Below are 24,141 nucleotides of genomic sequence, written 5' to 3' on the forward strand. Positions count from 1 at the left end.
GGAGTGGGGTGGGGCCAGTAGAGGAAGCAACACTGTCACATTCCTCTCCTGAAGCCATATTTAGAGGGGGCTGGGGTGCCAGCCCCAGGAATGGCTACATGGCAGACCCCTCCCTGCCTCTGTGGGTCCAGGGCAGAGAGGCCCAGTCTGCCGTGGAATACTGAGGTCCTTCCAGTGATGAGGCAGAATGGGTGACGAATGGGCTTCTGCCTGTTCACCGGGAGAGAGACACCAAGCTCACATTCTTGTCTGGTTCCTGGTTTATCTCAAACCACACACAGCAGCAAAGAATCAGGCTCCAGGGATCCTCAGCCTGGGCCTAGAGTGGGCTGGGGGCCAGCCTTCATTGTCAGCCCAACCCAAGACCTTTAGAGGCATGGCTTTTGTCACTGGGAAGGTCTCAGCTGGGACAGAAGGTCTTCTGGCCATTGGAGGTAGGTGGTGTTGGCTGCAGCCCCAGAGAGGGGCTTGTGGAGTCCAGTGGCTTCCTTCCAAGGACTCTTCTCTGTCCTGAAAACAGTTCAGCGATCGAGGGCAGAAAAACGTCTTGCAGTTCTGGAGGTCTGCCTTGCACTTGGCACTTTGTTCTCTTGGCCGGACCCCAGATTCCCCACCTCCTGCGGATCATGGTGAAGGTGATCTGGAGTTTATTGATGTTCTTTGGCTTCCTTTTGTGGGATCTCTTGTACCAAGGTCCAGCTGGGGAGATGGGTTGGGGCGTCTCCTTGGGCTCAGTGTGTCCCTGCCACTCTCCTGGAGAAGCAAAGTGGAGGAGGAGGTTCTCTGCTACACCATAGTGTTTCCCTGAGCAGGGCAGGGGACTGCTTCCTGCAGTGGGTGAGCAGAGCCATGGCTGGATGGTGGTGCAGGCAGTGACCTAGGGCCTCCTTGTAGCTTGGTGGCAGCTGGAGGGGTAAGAGAGTGAAGGCATTAGCCATTCCCTGCCCCCGGCCCTCACCCCTTAAACACATGACCTTTCTTTGGACTACTGCTTTCTCCATCCCCTCTCTCAGTGATGTTACTTCCTGGAAAGAAGTTGAGTCCTAGAGCTGTTGGCCTCACAGAAACCCTTTTGTGGGAGCCCGCCCTGAGTCACAGGCCTTCCCGGGCTGGGGTCTACCCAAAGAGGTGAAGTGGGGACTCCAGCCAAATCCTGGGGCTCTACTTCAGGTGTCCTTTCCTTGTCCTGGCCTGAGGGGCTCTAACTGGGCATTGTGTGTAACAATAATACAGAAAAAGCTCAGGTCTCCAGGGGTCCCAAGGCTGGGAGTGCCGAACATTGACCTCTCTGCAGTCCCAGAGCCCAAAGTACTGTGCAGTCAGCTGGTGAATCTGCTGCTGCTTGTCCTTACGAACTCTCATGGCTGGGCAGGCGAGCCAGCCGCAACAGGGGCAGCCGGTAGCTGCGGGGTAGCCCCATGCAGAATACCTTGTTCCCCTGGGGATGACCCTGTAACTAAGAAAAGCCAAGGAAGTCAGGCAGGCATGCACAGCTCTTCTCCAGGTTCCATCTGGACCCTCTTCCCCAGGGTGGGCCTGAGATTAGGGTACTACATGCCTTCTTCCTCTCCTGGAATTCTAGGCTTTATCCCATCCTTCCCCTAGCCATGCCAGGCCCCTGGCTGGCTCCACCCCTAGCACATATCTCCCCTCATTCCCAGGTGGCAGCCCCAGGAGTCCTCCCTTGCCTGCATCCCCCAGGACTCTTGGGATGGACGTTTCCACTACCTGGACCTCGGAGGGGAGTCCCATGGTGCTAAAGTGGGGAGTTGGGCAGGCCTGGAGATCATGCAGAATGACTCAAAGTGAAGCTCAGGATTCAGGGTCAGTGCCAAGAGAGCAGAGCCCAAACCCTTCTGTCTCCATGTCCTTCCCATCCCTTTAGTTCTCTGTACTGAATCCAAGGCACATAGCTCAGACCGTTAGCATTTCTGGAATGCACTCAGGTGTAAAGAGATTCCTCTTCTGTCTGGCCGCTAGCCTGCTCTCATGATCTGGCAGTCAGCTCTGGTGACCTTTGGAGGCATAATCAGAGAACCACCCATCCCCAGTTCTCCATCTCCATCTTGTCTGCTGCCCAGAGTTGGGGAGAGTGGGGTGTCAGAGCCTGGGCAGGTTGCAGGTCAGATTTCTCTTGCTTTCCATACCCAGGATCCCATATGGTGCCCATCCCTGGAGTGAGAGGACTGATGGTACTGCCATTGTCAGTTCCCACCCCCAGAAGCCAGTGCTCTGGACCTTCCCCTGGGGGCTAGGGAGAAGGTGGGTCTGCAGTTGCTTGGAGAGGTGGGAAAAGACCATTGTCTTCATCAGCGGCTCTCAGCACTGGGCTCTGTCTAACAGTGGCCAGGAAGGAGGCTGGCAAGGATGTTTTAACCCTTCCTGCACTGCTGCCCTGGCCCTGAGGGAGCCCAGGCTGAAAGATGCCAAGTCTACAGAGTCGATTCTGAAGGCCCGTTCCATACTGAACAGCTGTTTCTCCTTGGAAAGCGAGCAGGTACCCTTTTGTTGGGATTGGGGAAGAGGGGCATTGGGATGGGGTTGTTGGGAGGGGTACTCACGGACTGGCGAGGGCTCTGGAGGAAGTGGAGGAGCAGAGGACCTGGCAGCACCGGGGCTCCCACTGGCGCAGCAGCAGTGGTGGCGTGGCCATGATGAGTACCGAGGATGAAACGACCCTCCCCCAGCGACCGTCAGGGGTTCAGCCTGCCCCCGGCCTGCATGGGCGCATCATGCCTTCCTAGACCGGAATTCCCCTCCAGAAGTTAGGTAGAAATGACCTGGGTGGGTCTAGTATCAGCCTGACAGCAGGGGGACCTGGGGTGCAGGCAAGTCCCTTTTTGCTGCTACATCAATCAGGTGGATTCAAGAGGGAGAGCAGAGCAGCTTTACCCTGCTTTCTTCAGCCCAGGGGAAAAGCAATGTGTGGGGGGTTCAGGGAGTGGAAGTAACATGTGGCTGGGGCAGACACCCTCTGAAACAAGATGTGAAGAGGCGGGGGAGGCTTTCAAAATCAGGACTCAGCTTCCTGGTGCCCAACCCCTCTTCTACCATCATAGACAAGAATCATAGAGCTTGGCAGAGCAGGGGCCTTGGAGATTATAGGCCAACCATATACAACATTCTTCCCATTTGCTCTAGGTGACTGTGAAGAGGCTGGGCTTCCTGCCTATGGTGAGGGTTCAAGGGTGCATCTGCCCCAACCCTGGGACTTGGGACAGCGGTATGTACTCACCAGGGGCCACAACTATAGCCAGGAGGCTGTTGTCCATAGTGATCTCTGCACATAGAGCAGCAGTGGCAGAGGGGTGCCAAGAAAGGACACTGGCCTTGGGTGACCTTGAAGACAGCCAACAGGGCCACACGATTGGGTCCACCCAAGAACCCTGGCCTGGAAGAGCAACTTCATTTAGAGCCAGCATATCTGTGAGCAGCTCTCCGGTTCTCAGCTTCTGCCCCTGCTTGTTCTGATTGATACTATGCCAGGACCTAGTGTCCCATAGATGGCATGCTTCTACAGGCCTGGCAGCCAGCCACTAGGGTCTCTACAACCTTCAGGAGGGGCTGGCGGGAACAGGCTCTGCTTCTGCTAAATCTGACAGCTAGGGGAGCTCCAACTCATTCAGATCTCTGTGCTTCTCAGTCCCAGATCCCCTCCCAGCCTGACTGTGCCCCCTCCGTTTCCCATTGGCCCAGGTAAGGCTCTAGATGCCGACTGGCTCGCCTCTGGTCTTGACTGTCACCTATAATGGAGCTGAGTTGTCCATGGTTGCCCTGGAAAGCGGGCATGCGGGCCACAAAATGTAAAAGCCTCTCTGCCCAGGTGCGTCCCAGTCCTCCAAAGGAATTATTGTACAGCTGCAGGGGCCCAGCTCACCCCCACCCCTGCATCCAGCCGGGTCAGAATCCTGGTTTTGGCCCCAGGGGCCTAGCCAGGGGAGCATTTCAAAGAAGACTCAAAAAGCCCAAGCCTCCAGGCTGAGCTAACCCTACAGAAAGGATGGGCAATGCTATCAGCAGAAGAGCTACTCACAATGGCCTCAGTAACCTGAATGGGGAAGGGAGCGGACTGGAGAGGAGGGCTTCCTCCGCTATGCCTGCTCTTTGCCTGTTAGGGGTTGTAAAGCCTGGTCCTGCAAAGCTTCTAACTTATGCAGCCAAGACGCACCTGCCAGAGCAGTGGGCCTGGGGCTGTTCTTGGTAGTAGTTCTCACTCTGGCAATCACCTGGGCCAACTCTGAACCCACACCACTGTTAGGTCGCCACCTCAGACCAATTAACGCAGAACTCTCAGGAGGATGACAGCCACTGGAGTAAAAGTGCAAACTCATGTTCACAGGAGGTGACGATAATGAGTAACTAACTTGGTGTGATCAGGTGGCAGTGGCAGGGGCTGAAACAGAATGCATCTTGCCTAGGCTCAAAAGTTAAGATTCTGAAAACTATTGTGCTAACAGTAGCATAATCACAGCTTGGGTGAAACCTGCAGGCGGATCTGAGTCCTTAGCCAACAGTGTAAATGTTCTATTTACAGCCTGTGCCTAATATGCTGAACCCAATTATTAATTTTTCTTTTTATTGACCTAAGAGTAGATGTAAAATAAAAAATTGTAAAGAACAAGAGTAGAGTTTAAGATATTCGCTAAAATAGGAGCCATCAAAAACAGAAGAGCTAGGAACCAGAAAGAACAGTTATTTAGCCCTGGAACCCAAACAGTATTCCCTTGGAATTCTTGCTATTAGCTCCTTCCTGACTACCTGCCCTTAGGAGGGCAGGAGAACGGAGCAACAGTGTGGATGCAGGTGAAGCCTGCTGCCAACAGCAAACAGCTGTGACTTTGGCACATCATTTCAGTCACCCAGTGTGCTGAGTGAAGATAATTAAAGTGCCCGCCTTAAAGGGTTGTGTGGATTAAATGATACTGCACGCAGGGTCAGCACTGTGGCTACCAACCAACTCCACCGCTGTTATCGGTGGGCAGGGTGCCCTCTCCTGGCAACCAGGAAAGCTTGCCACATGGCAGCTTTGGCAGGGAACTGAGACCTCTGTGCCCCATGCTGAGCTGCCCAGGTCAGTGTGACTGATAGGTGGGGTGATTGTGAAGGTCTGTGAAACCTCCCTCCCTCCGATGTGAAGGAAGGTGTGAAGGACTGACGACACTGCACATTTACTGACAATGGCAGGAGAGACAGAAAGGGCTTAAGGAGGGAGGCTGGACAAACCTCTCCCATATGCCCTCCCGGGTCCCAAGCCCCACTGCTGCTCCTGCCCATAAAGGGCCAAGCTCCACCAGTAACCACCAGACCATGGCTGGGACTGCTCGTTTTTGAGGGCGCTGTGTAACTCAGCGTTGGGTGGGAAGCAGAGTGAGGAGGGCTTCTGGGTGGGCCCTGGTGGTGCCAAAGGTAGAGGAGCCAGCATCTGCCATGGCCTGTGGCAGGGGAGGAAGCGCTGGGTCAGGACTCTCAAGAACTAATCTGGCTCCCCTACTGGCCTGCTGGGTGGTTCTGAGGAAGTCTCTAAGCCTCTCGAGGCCTGCTTACCCCTCAGAAACCAAGGGAGCTGGATTACACAGGTTCTTGCACCCCTTCTAGGTCTTGGGTGGATTCTGAACTGTTGCCGCTTTGGGGTAATGAGCCCCTCTCCTCCTCATGACTGCCAAAGTACCAACCAAGACTTTTAGGAGAAGGCCTAACAGTGATGGCTCCCAACACCCAGGAGGAAGGACACAGAGGCTCAGCTTAGAGAGATAGAGATATATTTCTTCTGTTGCATATTTCCGACTTCACATTGAGCTTCAGGCACAATGCTGCCCCAGGTTCTTCTGAGAGCCCTGAGAGAGTCTTCTTCCCACACTGCTCCCAAGGGCTCGCCCCTCCAGGGCGGGTGCCCAGGCCCTGCTTGCAGTTCTGGGTACCTGGGAGACTCTGCACTGGTCTCAGTAGGCCCTGGTGCTCTGCCTTTCCCATAAAGGGGCAGGTTATGCTGGAAAGCCCTAAAGCCAGCCCCACCCCCTCTTCTGTGGTCCCCTGGCTAAAAGAGGGGAGGCTGTCCCCTAGAGTGCTCCCTCCAGGCCTCAGAGCCTGGCACAGCACTCACACCCCTGCAGAACCTCAGCCTGAAGCACCACAGGCCCAGGCTCGGGGACGAGGCCCTGGAGGGTGAGGCAGGCCCAGCCTCCTCAGAGCGCAGCAGATGGGTTCATCAGGCCCCTGCTCCCCAGAGCCGTGGCCTATTTCTTGGGGCTGCTCTGAGCCCTATTGCACGTTTTGTGTTTCCAGTTCCTTCCCCCACCACCCATTTTCCTTCAAAAACAAAACAAAACTAGAAGGAAAGGTAAGGAAGAGTGGGACGTGGAAACTGGAACCCTTCTCCCCATCTTCCTGCCAACCTCTGGTCCTAGCAGAGCCATGAGCAGTAGTAAATACCACATCCATTCTCCCTGCCATCTGTGCGGGTTCTGGATGCCTGACATGGGTGTACTGCCTGGGCCTCTGGTTCTGGCCTATGGGAGGAGACACCCCTCCATTGTCTGTAAGGTGCAATCCCCGGATCTCCCCGGAGGCGCTGGCTGGAGGCCTGCTACCTGAGTCGCCCGTCTGCTTTGACAGGCCCCAGCTCTGATTTAGGGTCAGGGAACAGAGAGCTCCAGCTGGTCACTTTGCAGAGCTCCAGAGAGGGGCAGGAGGAGGGGCCCATGGCACACAGTCCAGCCACAGACCAGAAGCTGCTCAGTTCCCCATCTGTCCAGGCCTCGAGGGCAGGGCCTGTGAGCTCTGAGTGCCGCCGGGCAGCCTCCTCCGCGGGCTCTGGCTGAGGCAGGTTCAGGATGCCGCTCAGGCCCTGGAAACTCTGCTCCATATACTCGTTGTGGGGTGGCCCGGCGTGCAGCCAGCTGGCATCATCTGGGGGTGCAGAGCAGGCAGTAAGTATGCCCTGTCCAGTGGATTCCATGAACACCACACCCTGGGAGTCAGGTCTGGGCACCCAGTTCCTGTCCCAACTACCACTGTGTCGCATCTTGCTGAGTGACCTGTGACCTTGGGCCAATCCATGGAACTTTCCTATAAACCTATTAGTTTTATAAAACCCAGACAGTAATCCCTGAATTCTCAATTTGAGGATTAAGTGGGTTGAAGGCTCTTGAGAAAACAAGGTAACTTTCCCATGAGGGTCTGGTGTGTGTCACGCATGCTCCTCTTCAACCACTCTGGTGGTTCCCAGAGCCGCCAGAAGCCTCGTACTCAGGCCCTCCAGCTGTGGGGCCCTGTTTAACTTCACCAGCTTTCCTTCCTGCCACCCCCCTGCATCCTGCTCCCCTTGGCTCTCTGATCCCATCATGTACCAGGTACCTGCCAGATTTGTTCCCTCACCTTAGAATGCCCTTCCCTGTATATAAAAACCCAGCTCATTCAAGCCTCAGCTCCTCCATTCTTCCTTGCTGTCTCCTTCATCAGGCTGCAAGTCCAGGGAAAGCAGGGGGTGGCGCACCTGCTCTGGCTCTGCCACAGCCCCGCCCCAGTACCCCATCCTCTGCGTGACCCCTGCTCTGACCTACCTTCCCTGTGACAGGATGTGGCCAGAGGAAGGAAAACATCTACCTATCTATTGAGCACCTACTGCATACCAGCCACTTTTACCCACATACTCATCCCTAGCATCTCCCAGAGGGAAGTAACTTGTCTTAGGCACTCCTCGTGGGAACCTGCAGCCTCTGCCTGTGTTCTGAGTCTGCTCCCTTAGCCTCAGCCAAGTGGGGAGAGGGCCGTGACCCTGTCTACCTGGCCACACAGTGGACTGGGATGGCCAAGGAGGTCCCAACCATGTGGATCCTGGGAACCAAGAAGCTCAGGGCAGTCTCTATTGCTCTGAGAGGCTACGTATCATGTATTGAGAAGCCAGAGCCTGACACACACAGCACAGGATGAGGACAAGAGGGCTCCAGAGAGACAGACAAAGCACTTCTGGTTCCAGTGAGACCAGAGACATTTCCTGGGTTCTGAGGGAGAGCCCTGCATTCTTTCAATAATTTCTCCAACAATTTTACTTGAGCTACTTTAAATGGATTTGTGTTCCACGTACCCAGGAGTCTCCAGCAGCTGTATTACTCCTACTTTAAACATACTAAGACTGAGATTCAGAAAAGCCAAGGAATTTGCCAAGAATAAAAGCCTAATTAAAGTGTCAGGGCTACATTCCACAGCCAAGTCTGCCTGACTCCAAACTTCCCTTTCTACCACACGACTGTGCAGGGCCCAGGATGCTGAGGAATAGACTACCAAGGCCCCAACCTCCCCTTCCCCTACTCTAGGGATGGGGATGAGCTCTGATGGCTAGCTTCTTGGCATCACTGGCCTGATGAATCCTATTCTTTCTGGCATCTAACATCATTGGGAACTAGATCCTTACCTTTCCTGAGAGGTAGTTTGCGGTTGAAGGTCAAGGGCAGCACGAGGAAGCGGATCTCGCCCAGGGGTTCCCAGAACTGAAGCAGTCGAACAGTCCAAGCCCCTGGCCGCAGGGGCCGGCTCAGTGGGGGTTTGTACTGTGTAACCTCAGTCTCTGTGTCTACTGTGATGTCATAAGATGTGGCCACGACATAGGTGGGGTCGATCCACACCACAGTGGCTGTGAGGTTGGGGCCCCGGGCCCAGCGCTGCATGGCTACAGGCTCGTCCAGTGGCCCCAGCAACCCCCCAAAGTTCCGGAAAAGACGCTCTTTGGGGTCCCACTCGGTGCCAACCTGTAGGGAGGGAGGCAGCTGGGCAGAAGTCTGGGGGAAAAGTCCTTCTCTCTACTCTGATGCTGACTCTAACTCACTGTGTGACTTCAGGCCAGTGACTGTCTCCTTCTGGGCCTCAGTTTCCCCCTCTGCACAATGAAGGACTAGGATTTCTTCTTATCTCTCCCAACTCTGAAGTTGGTTCTAGGCTCCCATTGGTACCTGCTCTGCAATGGTGGGGGCAGTAAGACAGAGATGAGGTTCACAGCCCTGCCCAGAGACCATCCCCACATGAAGCCAAGGCCTGAGAAACAGACTGGTGGAGACACTCAAAGGCCTAGACCATGGCCTGGATGGAATGTCCAAATCCCTCTGGAAGAAAATCCCTGTAGTTTGAAAGTGTGAGCTTGTGATGTAGTAGAACTACAGTCCCCTCCCTGCTCACTATGCATCCTTGTGCCCCCATGGCAGGGTCTCCTCAGTGTGCAGATGCAAAGGTGACACAGGCATATGCACAGGACATCACCCAGGCTGCCACTGCCTACCCTGTCTTTACCCCTCTCTTGGTATCTGCCATCTCTTCCCACTACCCTGAGTTTTGCTGGGGTCAGGAGAAAGCAAGGGGAGGACCTGTCCCACCTCCAAACTCTGGAGCCGGCTGGCCTGGTCACTGCGCCCCAACAGTTTCAGCGACCCCTGGGGCATCAGCCACATCTCAAGTGTCTCTGCCGGCACCTGGGCTGAGGGCTGCACCGCCTGTGTCACCAGGTAGCCCTGGAAATGGTCGTCATAGAAATAGAGATGCACGCTGGACGGCAAGCCCCTGGGCTCAAACCTAAGAAGGTTCCAGCAGGGAGAAAGGGAGAGGCCATCAGCAAACCTGACTTGGCCTGAAGTCCCAGGGAGAGGGCTGTGGGGCGTCCCATCCCCAGGAGCCACATCCTCTGCCCCACATCTCATGCCCACAGCTCCTATATGCCTGGCTCTGGCCATCTTTATCTGCATTTTTCTCTCCCTCAGAATGGGGGCACCCCAGGGGGAGGGGCTGTCCCTTTTTGATTGGCCTCTCCATAGGGCACCACACCCCGAGGGTCTGCAGTATGTCAGGAGGTCTCACCTGCAGAGTGCGGTGGCCAGTGGGGGCGCAGCAGTGGCGACATGGCTCAGGCTGAGGCGGGCAAAGGCGGAGTAAGCAGTGAGCATGACATCACTGAGCCCACTGGGGCCATCGGCCACGTCATAGGTGTTCTCCCAGTAGGCTTTGAGGGCTGGTGTGCCTGAGGGATAGCTGCCATACAGGTGGAAGTCCAGGATTTCCAGTACCTCCTGGTTGACGGTGGACTCAAACTTCCGGGCGAAGAAGGTGGGTCTGGAGACTTGCTGGAGTGGGAGAGGCGAGGAGGGTGAAGGGTCTGGAGGACCCAGAGAGCACGGCTGGGGAGTGGGCCTCTTCCAAACTGCCCACAGACCTGCCTCCCGAGGCTTTTCCTGCCACCACTATAACCCCAGAGCCCCGAAGGCTGCTCCAGAGGAGGCCCCCAGACTCTCTGACTGGCCCACCCTGAATCCTTTTGACCCTGGAAAGCATAAAGTGAACAGCTTGGGGCAGCCCTAGCCAGGGGGCCCGGGAAAGCACCTGCAGCCGCAGGAAGTCCTGCGGCTTGAAGTCGTTGGGGGAGCAGCCACACCAGTCCACGATGTGCTTGTACTGGCACTTGCAGCCCAGTTTGCGGTTCCAGTTGGTGACCCGCAGGTTGTTGTCCACTAGGGTCTCACAGGCCAGGCTGTTCTCCAGCACCGTGTGGAAGAAGGACTGTAGGCAGCAAGGCAGGGTGGCGGGTGGGCTGTGGGCACACCACCACGTACCCTCCTGGCCTCAGTGCGGCCTGGCTCACCCACCTCAGCTGGGAGCAGCGTGTACATGTAGAACTGGCGTAGCTGGGCCACAAGCGGGTCGTCTGTGTACACCACATACTCCACAAAGCTGCGTGTCAGCACGAACCAGTCAGAGCCGCCATCCACCACAATGCCTGCTGGGATCTGCCGCTCGCCCAGGCGCCACATGTGTGAGTCGCACTCATGGAAGAGCCGGTCCAGGCCTTGTTTCTTGATGAACCTGCGGGTGGCAGAGCAGCCATGGCTGAGGGTCGTGCAGGCGGGGTCCAAGCTCTCTCATCTGCCTGGGAACCAGCACTCCGCAGTCTGTGGTTGGCTGTGTTAAGACCCCAGAGCCAGGGCCTCCTCCCTCATCTCACCTGGAGTTGTCCCGGCCATGTGACTTCAGGAAATTCTTGTCTCGGTTCTTGGACAGGAAAGCCACCAGCTCCTCGTTGGTCCTGGAGAGCAAACGGGGTGTGAGCAGCATGTGTGAGGGGACTTGCTCAGTTGGCAGCCCAGGACAGACACCCTCCAGAGTGACCCCCTGCACCCGCCGCCCCCTTCCTTTCTCACTGGTGGCTGTCCTGACCCTGTGCCCTAACCTCGGTTGATGCTGTGAGGTGGCGGGCACCTGAGGGCCTCTAGGAAGAGCACCCTGTCTGACCGTAGCACCCCCAGGTACAGACCTCTGGCTCCCCATCTCTCATCACTGTCAATCCTCACATCGTCTTTCACCAAGCCCTCCCTTAAAATATGGCTGGGCCAAGGGACCATGTCTAGGCTCGATTGACCCCAGAATAAGGCTTGTGGGGGGACAGAGTCCATTAGGACCCTCCAACCCCGAGAACCCAGATGGGCTCCTCCTCCCATCTGCACTCATCTGGAAGGTTCAGAGCACCACCCCACACCTGGTTGGGTAGTCGGTGGCACTGAGGTTGATGAAGAAGTCCCAGGCCCAGCCAGGCACCTCCAGCAGGTCCTGCATGCTCCGCAGATACATCCTCAGCAGGCTGGCCCCACCCCAGATGGTGACCATGCGCCAGGAAGTCACCCGCACATTATCATACTGCTGGGCCAGCTCCACCACCTCACGGTGCAGGTAGTTGGAGCGCTGCAGGATGGGGTAGGGGGTGAATATCAGGAGCTGTAAGTGAACCCCCAGCATACAGCCTCCCCACCCCTCCCCAACCCTGGACAGAATGCATCTGTCATGGAAGGGAGAGCACAGGGTAGGGTTCTAGCTCCTAACTGGCCATGTCACCTTGTGCTGGCTGCTCCCCCATCCTAGGCCTGTTCCCCTATCTCTGGCCCACCTGAGCAGGTCAGAGACCTGTCTGTTGGTGGCCTTTCTGCTCTGCTCAGATTCCTTTAGTCTCCTCCCTGCCTCCCTCCCAGCCCCACAGTACCTTGTCCACATGGATATAAAAGAAGTGCTGCTCATGGTAGACAGCCTTGAGGAGACGCTTCAGCTGCCGGATGGCGCGGCCATGAACCACCAGCATATAGGCGATTCGTACTGGGGGGCCATCCATGGGCAGCTGGGCCCGAACCTCGTCCCACTGGACACCAGGACTCATCTTCCCTGAGAGCAGAGAACGGGAGCATCAGCGAGGCCCCCACCCCAGGTCACAGAGTGGAAGTGAGATGGGAAGAGGGGGCCGCCAGGGTTCCAAAGGAAGAACCCTAGATTTGGAGCCCCGTGCTCCTGGGCCCCAGGCTGCCTCTGCCACTTTGTGCCTTTATCACCAAGTTGGCCAGGGAGGTGGGACCCCTGAGCTTTCTTCCTCTGAGAAATGGGAGTGGGGAGCCCTGCCATGCCACCTCTCCACCCATGCCTGTCTCTTACCAGCCAGCTGGCAGTGCCGGGGCACAGCCTGGGGCATGAGGCTCCCGGCCTGGTGCAGGCACACCACGTTGGCAATCTCCTGTTGGCACTGCTTGGAGCTGGCCCGAGCCAGGGCAGACAGCGCATCCTTGCCCACAATCTCGCACTTGGGGGTGAAGCCGTTGTCTGTGGGCTGGGGGGCACCCTCCACACTCCCTGTGTCTCCATGTGGTGGGAAGCCAGCTGCCCCGACCAGCGACTCCCCGGCTGCCGCCCCACTCAAGTTCTGGCGGCCTGGGGCCTCCGGGGGTGGGGCAGGTGGGACCCGCCTGCTCACTCTGTGCCGGCTGGTTACTGCCCGCACCACCTTGGCCACGGGCACACCTGGGCCCTCAGCGCGGCCCCGCCAGCGTCCATGCCTTCTGCCTGCGCTGCCCCGCCGCCCGGCTGAACTGTCGGTGTCCTTGGAGCCCTCGCCGGGATCCAGCGGTCGCGGCTTCCTCTGCCTTCCTTTCTGTAAGAGGCAGACACAGGTCACTGGGACATTTGCTCTCCTGCTGCTCCTTTAGCTCCCCGCTGGCCTCAGGCCCAGAACCACCTAACATCCTTTACCTAGAGAAGTTCCTTTCATCCTAGGACAGCGCACGAACAGCACCTTTGCTGGGAGGCAACCCAACCAGCCACCCGAGGAAGCCATGTCCTGCTGCCATGACACAGTCACATCCATGTACTCACTATCACAGACCACAGGGCACTTCATGGACTCAGACCCCACTTTCTTTCTCAGTGTATATGAAAAGGAACGGCCACATGTGTCACAAGAAAAGGGTGCAGAGACCCTGCAGAGAATACAAGAGTGTCCACCCAGCACTCCCACCCAAGCCTGGCTGGGACAGACAGAAGGAAAGCATTCTGCAAACTACAGCATTTCCATGTGAGATCACAGAGGCCACAACATCGTGAAAAAGTCTTGCCTGGTGGGCTGGAGAAACCAAACACCCTAATTTTGTTTTGGTTCTCTGGGAGGCAGAGACCAAGATGGTCAGAGTACTGTCTTGATTTTCATTGCGGTAACACCTGTGCACAATGGCGAGTGGGAGCAGAAGTCAGCAGCAAAGCCTCCAGACCGCCAAGCCGGCCTGACACCTGGGCAAGGAGGGGAGGAAGGAAGAGCTTCAGACTGCAGCACGGCTCAGGAAGAGCCCTGGCAGCTAACAGGAAACTCCAGCACACAGACAGCCCATAGACATGAGCCCTTGCACCACTGCCACACTCAGTCCCTGGCCAGGGGCTGCCCAGAAGTGCCTGGCTGTGGCTGGAAGGCGGAGCGGAGCCTGAACGCACCCACAGTTGGAGGCTGGCAACTAACCACTCCCTATGGCAGGTTCATTCTAGAAGGGGAATATGAGTGGTGTGCCTCCATGGCTGCCGCAGTCTGCTTCTGGGCTCCTGCTGCCTCTCTCAAACCCAGGCTCTTCCTCAGATGGCCCAGTCACTTGAAAGGCTCCTCCTCAGCTCTCACTGTCCCCCTATCTTGATTCCCTCTTCCCTGCTTGGCCAAATCTCACCCATCCTTCAAGATCCATTACCAAGTCCCCTTGTGCAAAGCCATCCCATGTGTCACTGTCCCTGGGGCTGGAATGCCCTTCTCTGATGTCCCCATAGCTTGTTCTTTGCCTTTCAGTTCTTCGCTCAGATGGCATCTTCTCAGTAAGGCCCACCCTGACTACTGTATTTAAAACTCCAGCCCTCCCTCAATCTCCACTTTATTTTTCCCATAGCACTTATTACCTTCTCTCATCATAAAATGTACTTATTTATAATGTGTTACTCTATGTCTCTCCCCTTACAAGAATGTAATGTCCATGAGGACAAGGCTTTTTGTTGTTCACTAATGTATTCCTCCGGCAGACTGAGCTCCATGGGGAGAGAAATCATGTCAGCCCATGTCACCAGTGGAATAGCTGGCACAGAGGGGATGAGACGCGGAAGGGATGGAGGAGCAAGAGGCCCTGTGTGACCTCTCTGGAGTCACCTGGGCTCTACTCCTGGCGCAGCCACTTCCTGGCACCTCCCTCTCTGAGCATGTTCCCTCAGCTGTAAAATACAGGAGGGAAGTGTGAGTGTCAAATGAGATAGAGCGTGAGATAGTGCGGCCAGGAGAGGCTGTCTCGCCAGCCGCCCCATTCCTCTCTTGAATTCTCTGTAAGCCCACTCCACGGGTCGCCCCTGACTCCACAAGTGCTACCACCTCTCTTCTGGCTAGACTTTCGGGAGCATGACTTACTGGACCACAGCCTCTCCTTGAAGCGCCCCCGCCCCCCCCCACTGGGCTTCCAGGATGCCCTCCTGCTGTTTCCCCAGCCTCCACGGTCACTCCTTATCAGTCTCCTTGGCTGACTCTTCCTTATCTCCCAAGGCCACCCTGGGGCCTTCCTTGTCCTAGCTTCCCAGCTGGTCTCATTCAGTCTCTAAGCCCCATTCCCCCATTTCCCTCTCTGGCCTGGATTGCCTGGACCCATAGGTGTTTAACTGCCCGCCCCCTTGACATCTCTTCTGGGAGACAGACCTCTCAAATCCACAAGTCCCAAAGCGAACTCTTGATCTTCCTCCCCAACCTGCTTCTACGTCAGTTTTTCCCGTCCTCATGTTGCTCAGGCCACAAACTTTTGGGAGTCATATTTGACTCGTTTCCCTCCCACACTACCCCCAGTCTGTCATCAGTCCCGTTGGGGCTGCCTTCAAGACTCAGCCAGAGTCCACTCGCTCCTCACGGCCCCCATCTCTGCCACCCTGGCCTGGAGCCCTGGTCTCCCCGCTCCTACTCCAGTTTCTGGATAGTTGTTCTCATCCCAGCAGCCAGTATTCCTATTAAAACAAGTGCTGCCACCACTCCTCCACTTGAAATCACACATGGCTTCCCCTCTGAGGGTCAAACCCACGGCCCTTACAGGAGCTTGCAAAGGCTGTGTGAGCTGCGGCTGGATGCCCCCTCCCGCTGCTCCTCCCTTTCCTGACCTCATCTCCTGCTAACCGCTCTTCATGCCCACTCTCCTCCAGCCCAGGGTCTCCTCAGCCTCCCTCCATGCCAGGTGGCACTACTGTCCCTGGGGCTGGAATGCCCTCCTCTGATGTCCCCATAGCTTGTTCTTTGCCTTTCAGTTCTTCACTCAGATGGCATCTTCTCAGTAAGGCCCACCCTGACTACTGTATTTAAAACTCCAGCCCTCCCTCAATCTCCAGTTTATTTTTCCCATAGCACTTATTACCTTCTCTCAACATATAATGTATTTATTTATAATGTGTTACTCCATGTCTCTCCCCTTACAAGAATGTAATGTCCATGAGGACAAGGCTTTTTGTTGTTCACTAATGTATTCCTAGAACCCAGAAGAATGTCTGGCAACTGGAGACCCTCAGTAAATACTTGCTGAGTGAATAAATGAATGAAGTAAAGTTCTTTGCATAGGCCCAGCATTCAATAAATGCTGCTATCCTTTTATTATTAATTAATTATTATTATTTTTGGAAGAGGAGTAGGAAATAGTCAAATGTCATGTCAGGAGAGTGACAAAGGCCCTTAGACACTTGGAACTCTTTTGAGATGAGTTTCCCTGCCCACCCCCTCCCTAAAACATTCCCCCCTCCCATCAGAGCATGGCACACACCTCACATGTCAGTCTCACAGCTACGTTAGGGCCAGAGCCCTATCGTTACACCCTAGCATTCATGCAATCTGTGCCCAGTACCCAGTGAGCCCTCTAATCTCTAGAGGGGTGTCCAATGAGAACTAGGAGGCATCTATTCTGAGAAGCAACACCTGAATGAGGTCTGCTCTCTCCTCCCCACTCTGCCTTCCCTCCTCCCTGGCAACTGGAGACACTCGGTAAATACTTGCTGAATGAATAAATGAATGAAGTAAAGTTCTTTGCATAGGCCCAGTATTCAATAAATGCTGCTATCCTGCAGACCTCTGAGAAGTATTTACTGAATATCTCCAGTTGCAGGGAGGAGGGAAGGCAGAGTGGGGAGGAGAGAGCAGACCTCATTCTGCACCCGCAGTGGGGAGGGCACCCTGGACTGGGTAGCCCCCAGGAAAGGTGAACACAGCCCCACTGAGCTGAGTGTTTATCACCCTGGTGATGTCTGACCTGGTCACACAGTGGGCAGAGAAACACATGCTCAAGCTTAGTTTATAGAGGTGGCAGAGGAGCTGTGTGGGCTATTGACGTGGAAGCCAGTATCAGCAAGTCAGGAAGCTGGTCAAGAGGGCAGGGCATGGGGCACAGGGCCAGGCTGGCTGTGGTGGGGAACAGGATGTGGGAGAAGATGGGCCAGTTGGTGCCCTGCGCTGCAGCAGGGAGCTGGCTGACCCTGAGAAGGACAATCCCAAAGGAGGCTGGGGGCCGGGAGACAGCAGTGGGGAATTGGGAGGGGGGGTTTCCCAGCAGGCAGTGTGTTCACATGGACATGAGCAGGGCCCCATACTTATATGCCTAGAGAAGCTGTACCCTGTAGTCCCTGAGGTCAGGGTCCCCTCTGATTACTGAGGGTAGGACTGGCCCTCTAACCTTTGGCCTGGAAGCATTCTGGCCTCAGAGGTCTCCTCTTTTCCACGGAGGAGGCATTCAGAGTCCTCTGCCACTTCCTGGCTCTGCAGCTCCTCCCAGACTCCTGCTCTGAGCCCCAGAGTCAGAGAACACAGAAACACTTACCCAGACCCCACCACCTCGAGGCTTCTCCGACTGTATTTAAAGTAAGTGGTGAAGACGATATGAAAGCTTTAAAAACCATAAAGTGGCTCTTTGGATGTTAATGCTCGTCCCTGGTCTCCACTCTAGCCCCTCTAATGTGTCTGAAATGTACATCTGATCCCATTGCTGCTGAAACCCCTTTGGTGCTCTCCTATTGCACTTAGAATAAAACCCTAGCCCCTCACTGCAGTTGCTAGTATGTTCCCTGGACTAACTCTTGAACCTTCTTGGGAACACACCACACCCTCCTTTCCATTCCTCAAAGCCACCTAGCTAAGCTCCTTCTCCTCAGGGCCTTTTGCCAAACTCTGCCCACCTCTTGCCCATGATGACTGGATTCTTTAGCTCACATGCCACTTCCTGCCAAAGCCTTCTCCATCCACCTGACCTAAACCAGCCCTCTTGTTATGCTACTTAGTTTCCTTTCCACTGTCAGTCTCTTCCTGCAGACTGTCTGCCCATGAGCGCTGACACCTTGTCTATTTTGTTTATTTCTGTATCTGCACAGTGCCTGGTACAAAATAGGACTTAATAAATATTTGTTGACTGACTGACTGAGTGAATGAACCCCTACTTCCAGTGTGCAGTGCTGAGATAATAAAGAGTTATTTACTGATGGCTTAGCATGCGCCAGGAACTCCTGCAAATACTTCACTGGCATCATTTTCACTTAATCTTTATAACCACCCAACCAGAGAGGTGCTAATATTATCCCCATCTTGAGGGCAAATACTGATGAGGACACAGAAACAGGGCAGGTGATTTGCTAGTGGTCACAGCACTACTTAGAAGAAGAGCTAGAAAGGGACATAGGATGGTGAAGTGGGGTCCAACTTCAGCGCCCATCTTCCTAAGCTCTGCTTGGCAACCCAAAGTCTAGTAAGGTGGCTCCTGAAGGGTCTAAGTACTGATGGCTGCTTGAACTGTACAACCTTGTAGTCATTGAGGACCCTCTTCCATTCCAGTCCAGGGATTCCCCCATCAGCTTCTGCCAGGAAGCTGGACGAGGAGGTGGATCCCAGCCACTCTACTGCCCCCGTTCCTCCCCAGGCTGTGGGATGGGCAGCAGGGACTTGAGGCCTGGACAATCTCTCAGTCCATCCAGAGACTCACAGAGCCATGCAGCATAGGGCCACGGCCACTGTTTTCTGAGAAGCCTCAGACATTTTGCCATGCCTCTTCTGAGTGTTCACCAGCTTCTGCTCACATACTCCAGGGTATGAGGGCTTCCAACCTGCCTTGGCAGCCCATTCCATCTTAGAATGTCTCATCTGCCCAAAGAATCTTTTTACACTCTCCTCCTCTTCCTCCTACTTATTGGTCCACACAGAACAAGCTCACCAGCTTCAGATGTCACAGAGCCAGCCTCTTCCCACCACTACCCTAAGCTCCATGTGGAGTCACGGTAGCACGTGGCTATCCCAGATCCCCTCACCACCCCAACCTTCTGGTTCTCCCAATCCTCACACTAGGTCTTCCTCTCTGCCTGGGTGCAGGAGGGGAAAGTGGACACTGGGCCTCCCTTGGCCTTCACATTACCATGGGAAGATGCCCAAGAAGACATGGCAAGCAGAGCATCTGACTTAGGGCCCCAGAGGCACCAGAACCAAGGAGTGAGGGTGGGGGCTGGGAAGACCTGCCCCCTGGCCCACAGCTTTGGGGTAGGGCTTGGCCTATCCTCCCAGGACTGGACCCTTCCTGACTGCACTGGGGAGAACATGTCTGGGGTTCCGGCTGGAACCACAGTCAGCCAAAGGTGACTGAGACCCTCGGGACAGGGACCCAGTAACTGAGCAGGATGGGTTTACCCCTGCTCTACGGCCAGAGCACTCCTAAACCATTTCCTAAGAGCCAGGAGGGGCCTCTCTCCAATTCAAAGGTCCAGAGGCCAACTCACCAGCTCATTCCCTCTGCCATACCCTACTGAAGACCCACGCAGGTTGTTCAGACCGCTGACTGAGAAAGCCACGCCTCGGGGATACTCCAGTTCTCTCCCTTGGGGTCAGTCCCTGTTCCCGCAGTTGCCGGACTGAGTTCCAGCTCCGAGCTCTACTTCCCCACCAGCCGCTGCCCGTCAGGCGCAGCTGGGCGCGGATGCTCGGGGTCCCTCCGGCCCGCTCCTCCGCCCACCGCGCGCACACCCCCGCCCCCTCCTAACTTCAGAAAGTTTGGCCTGGGGCTCCCCACCTCCAAGAAGCCTCGGACCCAGCCCTGCCTCCCGGCCCCGCTCCACGCGCCTGACCTTCATTGCTTCCCGGGCCAGAGACTACCCCACCAAGACCCGTTCCTCCAGCTCCAGCCCCCTACCTGCCCGCAACCCGGGCCTCCGGGCCACGCACGGACCCCGCGCGCAGTCCCCGGGGCCCTTCAGAGAAGGGGGCGCCTGAAGTCCGACGCCCCACTCCAGGCGGCCGCCCGCGCCAGGTACGTAAGCGTCCAGTGCCCCACTTCCCCGGCCGGGGCCGCCAGCCGCCCCGCCAGGACCACGCGCGCCCCCGCGCCCGGCCTGCCCGCCTGTCCGCCCGGCTGTCGGAGCACCTCGCCCGGCTCGTCCTCCTCCAGGCCGCTGAAGCTCCACACCACCAGGCCCTGCAGCAGCAGGATGGCCAACGCCGTGGCGATCGCCAGCTTGTAGCGCCGCACCAGCTTCTGCACCCGCGCGCTCGCCACCATCTTCCTGCCCGGGACGCGGGGCGCGCGCCCAGCTCTGCAACCCGGCCGCGAGCGCGCGCATGGGCGCGGACAGAGCCGACTCCCCCTACGGGAGGCGGGATGGGCGCGCGCCCGGGGCGGGGCCAGGGGCGGGGCTCGCAGGCCCTTAAGGCCGCACCCCGTAGGCCCGGGGCGGAGTCTGGGCCCGCAGCACCGCCTCCCTTGGCCGCGGTGGGCTTGGGACGCGGAGCTGGCCTCGGGCGACGGGTCTACGTCCCCGCCAATGCAGTTCCCATCTCTGTACGTGCCCAGCTCCTGCGTGTGCTCGCCTCCTGGACGGCACCCTTATTGTACCGGCCCGACCTCTCTTTTGCTCGCCGCCTGGTGTCGTGGGATGTAAGGTAACAACTCATTGTCAACAGATAACCTCTGGGTCCCAGGGCGCACAGAGAATGCTAGGGCTCCCGGAAACGCCGAGTTGAGAGAGATTGTGTTAGTGCCACAGGACCCTGCTCAAAAACCCCAGAGGCCGCACCTATGGGGCAAAGTCTAACCCTCTTGACTGGCTCCACACCACCAGGCCCTGCAGCAGCAGGATGGCCGACGCCGTGGCGATCGCCAGCTTGTAGCACTGCATCAGCTTCTGCACCAGCGCGCCTTTTAGAAAGCCGAGTGTTCTTTCTCCTCTTCCCATCCACAGGATCCTCAGGCCTGTGCTAGAACCGAACCTTGCTTCTCAAATTCGAGGTTGTGCCAGAATCAGCTGGAGGACTTGATAAAAGGGATTGCTGGTCTCCACCTCCAGAGTTTTCTGCCTTGATAGGTCTAGAGTAGGGCCCGAGAATTAGATTTTAAACAAGTTCCCAGATGCTGCTGCTGCTAGTCTTGAACCACATGTGAAGGATCACTAGACCTTTGCACATGCTGTTCCCTTTGCCAAGTCCAACAGCTGTTACCCACCTTCTTTCCCCGGCCCTGTCAATGGCACCCTCCCCAAGTGCTTCCCCATTCTTCAGCTTTAGTTAAATGGGAGAATTGTAAACTTTGTTTCAGATGACAAGTTTGACTACTTACGAGAATCTACCCCCCAAGGATTTTGGAAATCAGTTGACATGCCAACAATTGATATGTTAATTAAATATTGAACTTGTGTGCTCCTTAAATCATGTCCTCTAGGGACACCTACCTACCAATACTCCGCCCTACCTAACAATGAAAATAGCTTGATTTTCCGCTGATTTTATAAATAATGTGTATTTTTATGTATAACATTTCAAACTTCAAAAATGGAAGGGAAAAAGTAAGTTACCTGTAATCCCACCCCCTGAGATAACCCTCATTAATATTTTGATGACCATCCTTTCCACCATCTCTTTGTGTGTGTGTGTATAATTTTGTATGGATAAGGTCACATTACACAGGTGGTTTTTAAATATAGCAACGTAGTTTATTACGTATTTCTCTCCCCTTCTTTATGTTAACAGGCTGGCTGGCTGGCTGGCTTCATTTATTCCTTCCTAACTTCCTTTCTCCCACCTTTCTCTGTAATGTGCTCGCGTACACACAACACACACACACACACACACACACACACACACACACACACACACACACACACTTTTTTTGGAAGGGGAAGGAGTGTTATATTTAAAAAGTTGAATTATATTACATACATTTATTTATCTGCATTTTGCTTTCTACCTTAACCATAAATACATAGTAGAAATTCCCCCAAGTGGGATAGGACAGGTCTAACTCATTCTTTTTCCATGACTGCATAATATCCTACTCTTTCCTTGAATACACATTCACTTGGTTTCCAGTTCTTGCCACTACCACAAGGCTAAAATAAACATGGCTCTAGGAACATCCCTATGCACTGATCTGATGCCTTTATAGCTAGTGGTAGAGTTTCCCAGGAATGGGATTACTAGAGAAAAAGGACTTTAAAATTTTTATAGCTGTTGCCAGATTGCTTTTCCAAAATGCTGTGGCAATTCACAGTTCCAACAGCAATGTATGAAAGCTTTGTTTCCCTGCATCTTTTCCAGCAACAGGTGTTTTTTGCTCTTTTTAATATATACTAATCTGATAGGTGAGAAGTGTCCTCCTTGGCTCTTTAAATTGTGGTTCTCTACTGGGAGTGTCTGTTAATTAGTTTCTTGACTGGATTTGTTCTTCCCAGTATTGCCTCTTCATAATTTTCATGAGTTTATTGCTATTGCATTATTTGTCTTTTTTTTTACAGTTTTGTTTATTTTGGTATCATTAATATACAATTACACGAGCAACATTGTGGTTACTAGATTCCCCCCATTATCAAGTCCCCACCACATACCCCATTACAGTCAGTCCATCAGCATAGTAAGATCTATAGAACCACTACTTGTCTTCTCTGTGCTTTACTGCCTTCCCCGTGTCCCCTCACCTACATTATGTGTGCTAATAGTAATGCCCTTTTTTACCCCTCATCCCTCCCTTGCCACCCATCCTTCCCAGTCCCTTTCCCTTTGTAACTGTTAGTCCATTCTTGGGTTCTGTGAGTCTGCTGCTGTTTTGTTCCTTCAGTTTTTTTCTTTGTTCTTATACTCTGCAGATGAGTGAAATCATTTGATACTTATCTTTCTCCACCTGGCTTATTTCACTGACCATAATACCCTCTAGCTCCATCCATTTTGTTGCAAATGGTAAGATTTGTTTTCTTCTGGCTGAGTAATATTCCATTGTGTATATGTACCACATCTTCTTTATCCATTCATCTACTGATGGACACTTAGGTTGCTTCCATTTCTTGGCTATTATAAATAGTGCTGCAATAAACATAGGGTGCATATGTCTTTTTTCAAACTGGGCTCCTGCATTCTTAGGGTAAATTCCTAGGAGTGGAATTCCTTGGTCAAATGGTATTTCTATTTTGAGTTTTTTGAGGAACCTCCATACTGCTTTCCACAATGGTTGAACTAATTTACATTCCCACCAGCAGGATAGGAGGGTTCCCCTTTCTCCACATCCTCACCAATATTTGTTGTTGTTTGTCTTTTGGATGGTGGCCATCCTAACTGGTGTGAGGTGATATCTCACTGTGGTTTTAATTTGCATTTCTCTGATGATTAGCTATGTGGAGCATCTTTTCATGTGCCTGTTGGCCATCTGAATTTCTTCTTTGGAGAATGGTCTCTTCAGGTCTTCTGCCCATTTTTTAACTGAATTATTTGCTTTTTGTTTGTTGAGGTGTCTTATCAGTTTTTATTAAAGAGTTTTTCATCTTTTTAAATTTTAAAGTTTCCCTCAACTTTTTCAGACCTTTCTAAAATTTTTAGCTTTTGGGGGGAATCAAATATATTCCTCTTGTTTTGTGGCTTCTCATTTTCTAATCTGATATAGTAGATCTTCCCAATTCCTGATAAGGTGTATTGTCTCATATATTTTCTCCTACAAATTTTATTTTACATTTTTACATTTATGCCTTTAATCCATGTTCAGTTTGATTTTGTCTGTGGCATGAGGAAGTCTTTATTTAGCACTTAATTCCCAGTCACTTTATTAATATCCAGTTAGATTTTACTATCCTTTTTAACAAACCCGTTATTGGGGTATGACATGCATAGATTCCTTTAGATCTGACCATATGAAATGCAAGGGTCCTTGCTCCCACTGTCTCTTCTTCAGGTTCCCTTATAACTTCCATTGTGCCCCCACCCCTGCTTTTATTGTAAACAGTCTTGAAAATACAAAATGGCTCCTGAGAAAATCAGAACAGGAAAGCATTTTTTTAAAGTTTAAATGGGCTGCTTGTGTGATACATCCTTTCTTATGTGAAAGTATTATTCTTAGAGTCTTAGTTTTAGGCATTATTTTATGAGGCATGGATTCTGAATGTTTTCAAATGCATTCTTAGTAGCTAGGGTTCAACTTGGCTCAGGACAGCAGTAAAGCCCAGAGGCTGTGCCTCCAAACATCTCCCCAGGCTCTGTCTTTTCACCTTTATCTGGTTTCTGCTTCTCTGTCCCATTCCTTAGATTGACACTTCACTGGGCTGTCTGCTGGGCCTGGGGTTGGCTTTATCCCTAGATGCAGCATTGGTACAGCCTCTGCCATCCCACATCCAACCAGCTCAGGATCTCTGGGCTTCTGCTCACCAGAAAATAAATTCCAACATCTATTGAAATGATCATATGGATTTTTCTACTGTGACCTACAGAGATAATGGATTATTTTTTTAAATAATATCTACATATTGAGATGTTTTTGCAACACTTAGAGAAATGTTACTTGGTCTTAGTAGGGTTTTTTTTAGGTTGTAGTATAG

The 24,141-nt window shown here is 53.8% G+C and overlaps 1 protein-coding gene and 1 long non-coding RNA gene across 2 annotated transcripts in view; one reads left to right on the plus strand and one right to left on the minus strand.

The window, feature by feature from the left end:
- Nucleotides 1-5,742: 5,742 nt before the first annotated feature.
- On the minus strand, nt 5,743-19,918 carry XYLT2 (xylosyltransferase 2). Its single transcript, XM_036999047.2, has 11 exons — nt 19,719-19,918; nt 12,448-12,940; nt 12,008-12,183; nt 11,510-11,712; nt 10,979-11,059; nt 10,623-10,839; nt 10,360-10,536; nt 9,841-10,103; nt 9,363-9,558; nt 8,411-8,744; nt 5,743-6,906 (listed from the first exon to the last, which is right to left on the minus strand). Exons 1-11 carry the CDS (start codon nt 19,851-19,853, stop codon nt 6,584-6,586), a joined length of 2,598 nt encoding a protein of 865 aa, XP_036854942.1. The 5' UTR covers nt 19,854-19,918; the 3' UTR covers nt 5,743-6,583.
- A 15-nt stretch (nt 19,919-19,933) lies between these two features.
- The window catches only part of LOC140849117 (uncharacterized), a 35,283-nt gene continuing 31,075 nt past the window's right edge, over nt 19,934-24,141 (plus strand). Inside the window, exon 1 of the long non-coding RNA XR_012130704.1 lies at nt 19,934-20,233. This is a non-coding gene — a long non-coding RNA (uncharacterized lncRNA). The remainder of the gene's footprint in view (nt 20,234-24,141) is intronic.

This window comes from Manis javanica, chromosome 4, assembly GCF_040802235.1.
Source record: "Manis javanica isolate MJ-LG chromosome 4, MJ_LKY, whole genome shotgun sequence".
Taxonomy (NCBI): domain Eukaryota; kingdom Metazoa; phylum Chordata; class Mammalia; order Pholidota; family Manidae; genus Manis; species Manis javanica.

Coding starts and splice junctions, on each gene's coding strand:
- XYLT2 (XM_036999047.2), bottom strand. CDS start 19,853: ATGGTGGCGAGCGCGCGGGTGCAGAAGCTGGTGCGGCGCTACAAGCTG. Junction 11,060..11,509: donor GCCACCGACTACCCAACCAG/GTGTGGGGTGGT, acceptor TTTGCTCTCCAG/GACCAACGAGGAGCTGGTGG. Junction 10,104..10,359: donor AGGACTTCCTGCGGCTGCAG/GTGCTTTCCCGG, acceptor CTCCCACTCCAG/CAAGTCTCCAGACCCACCTT.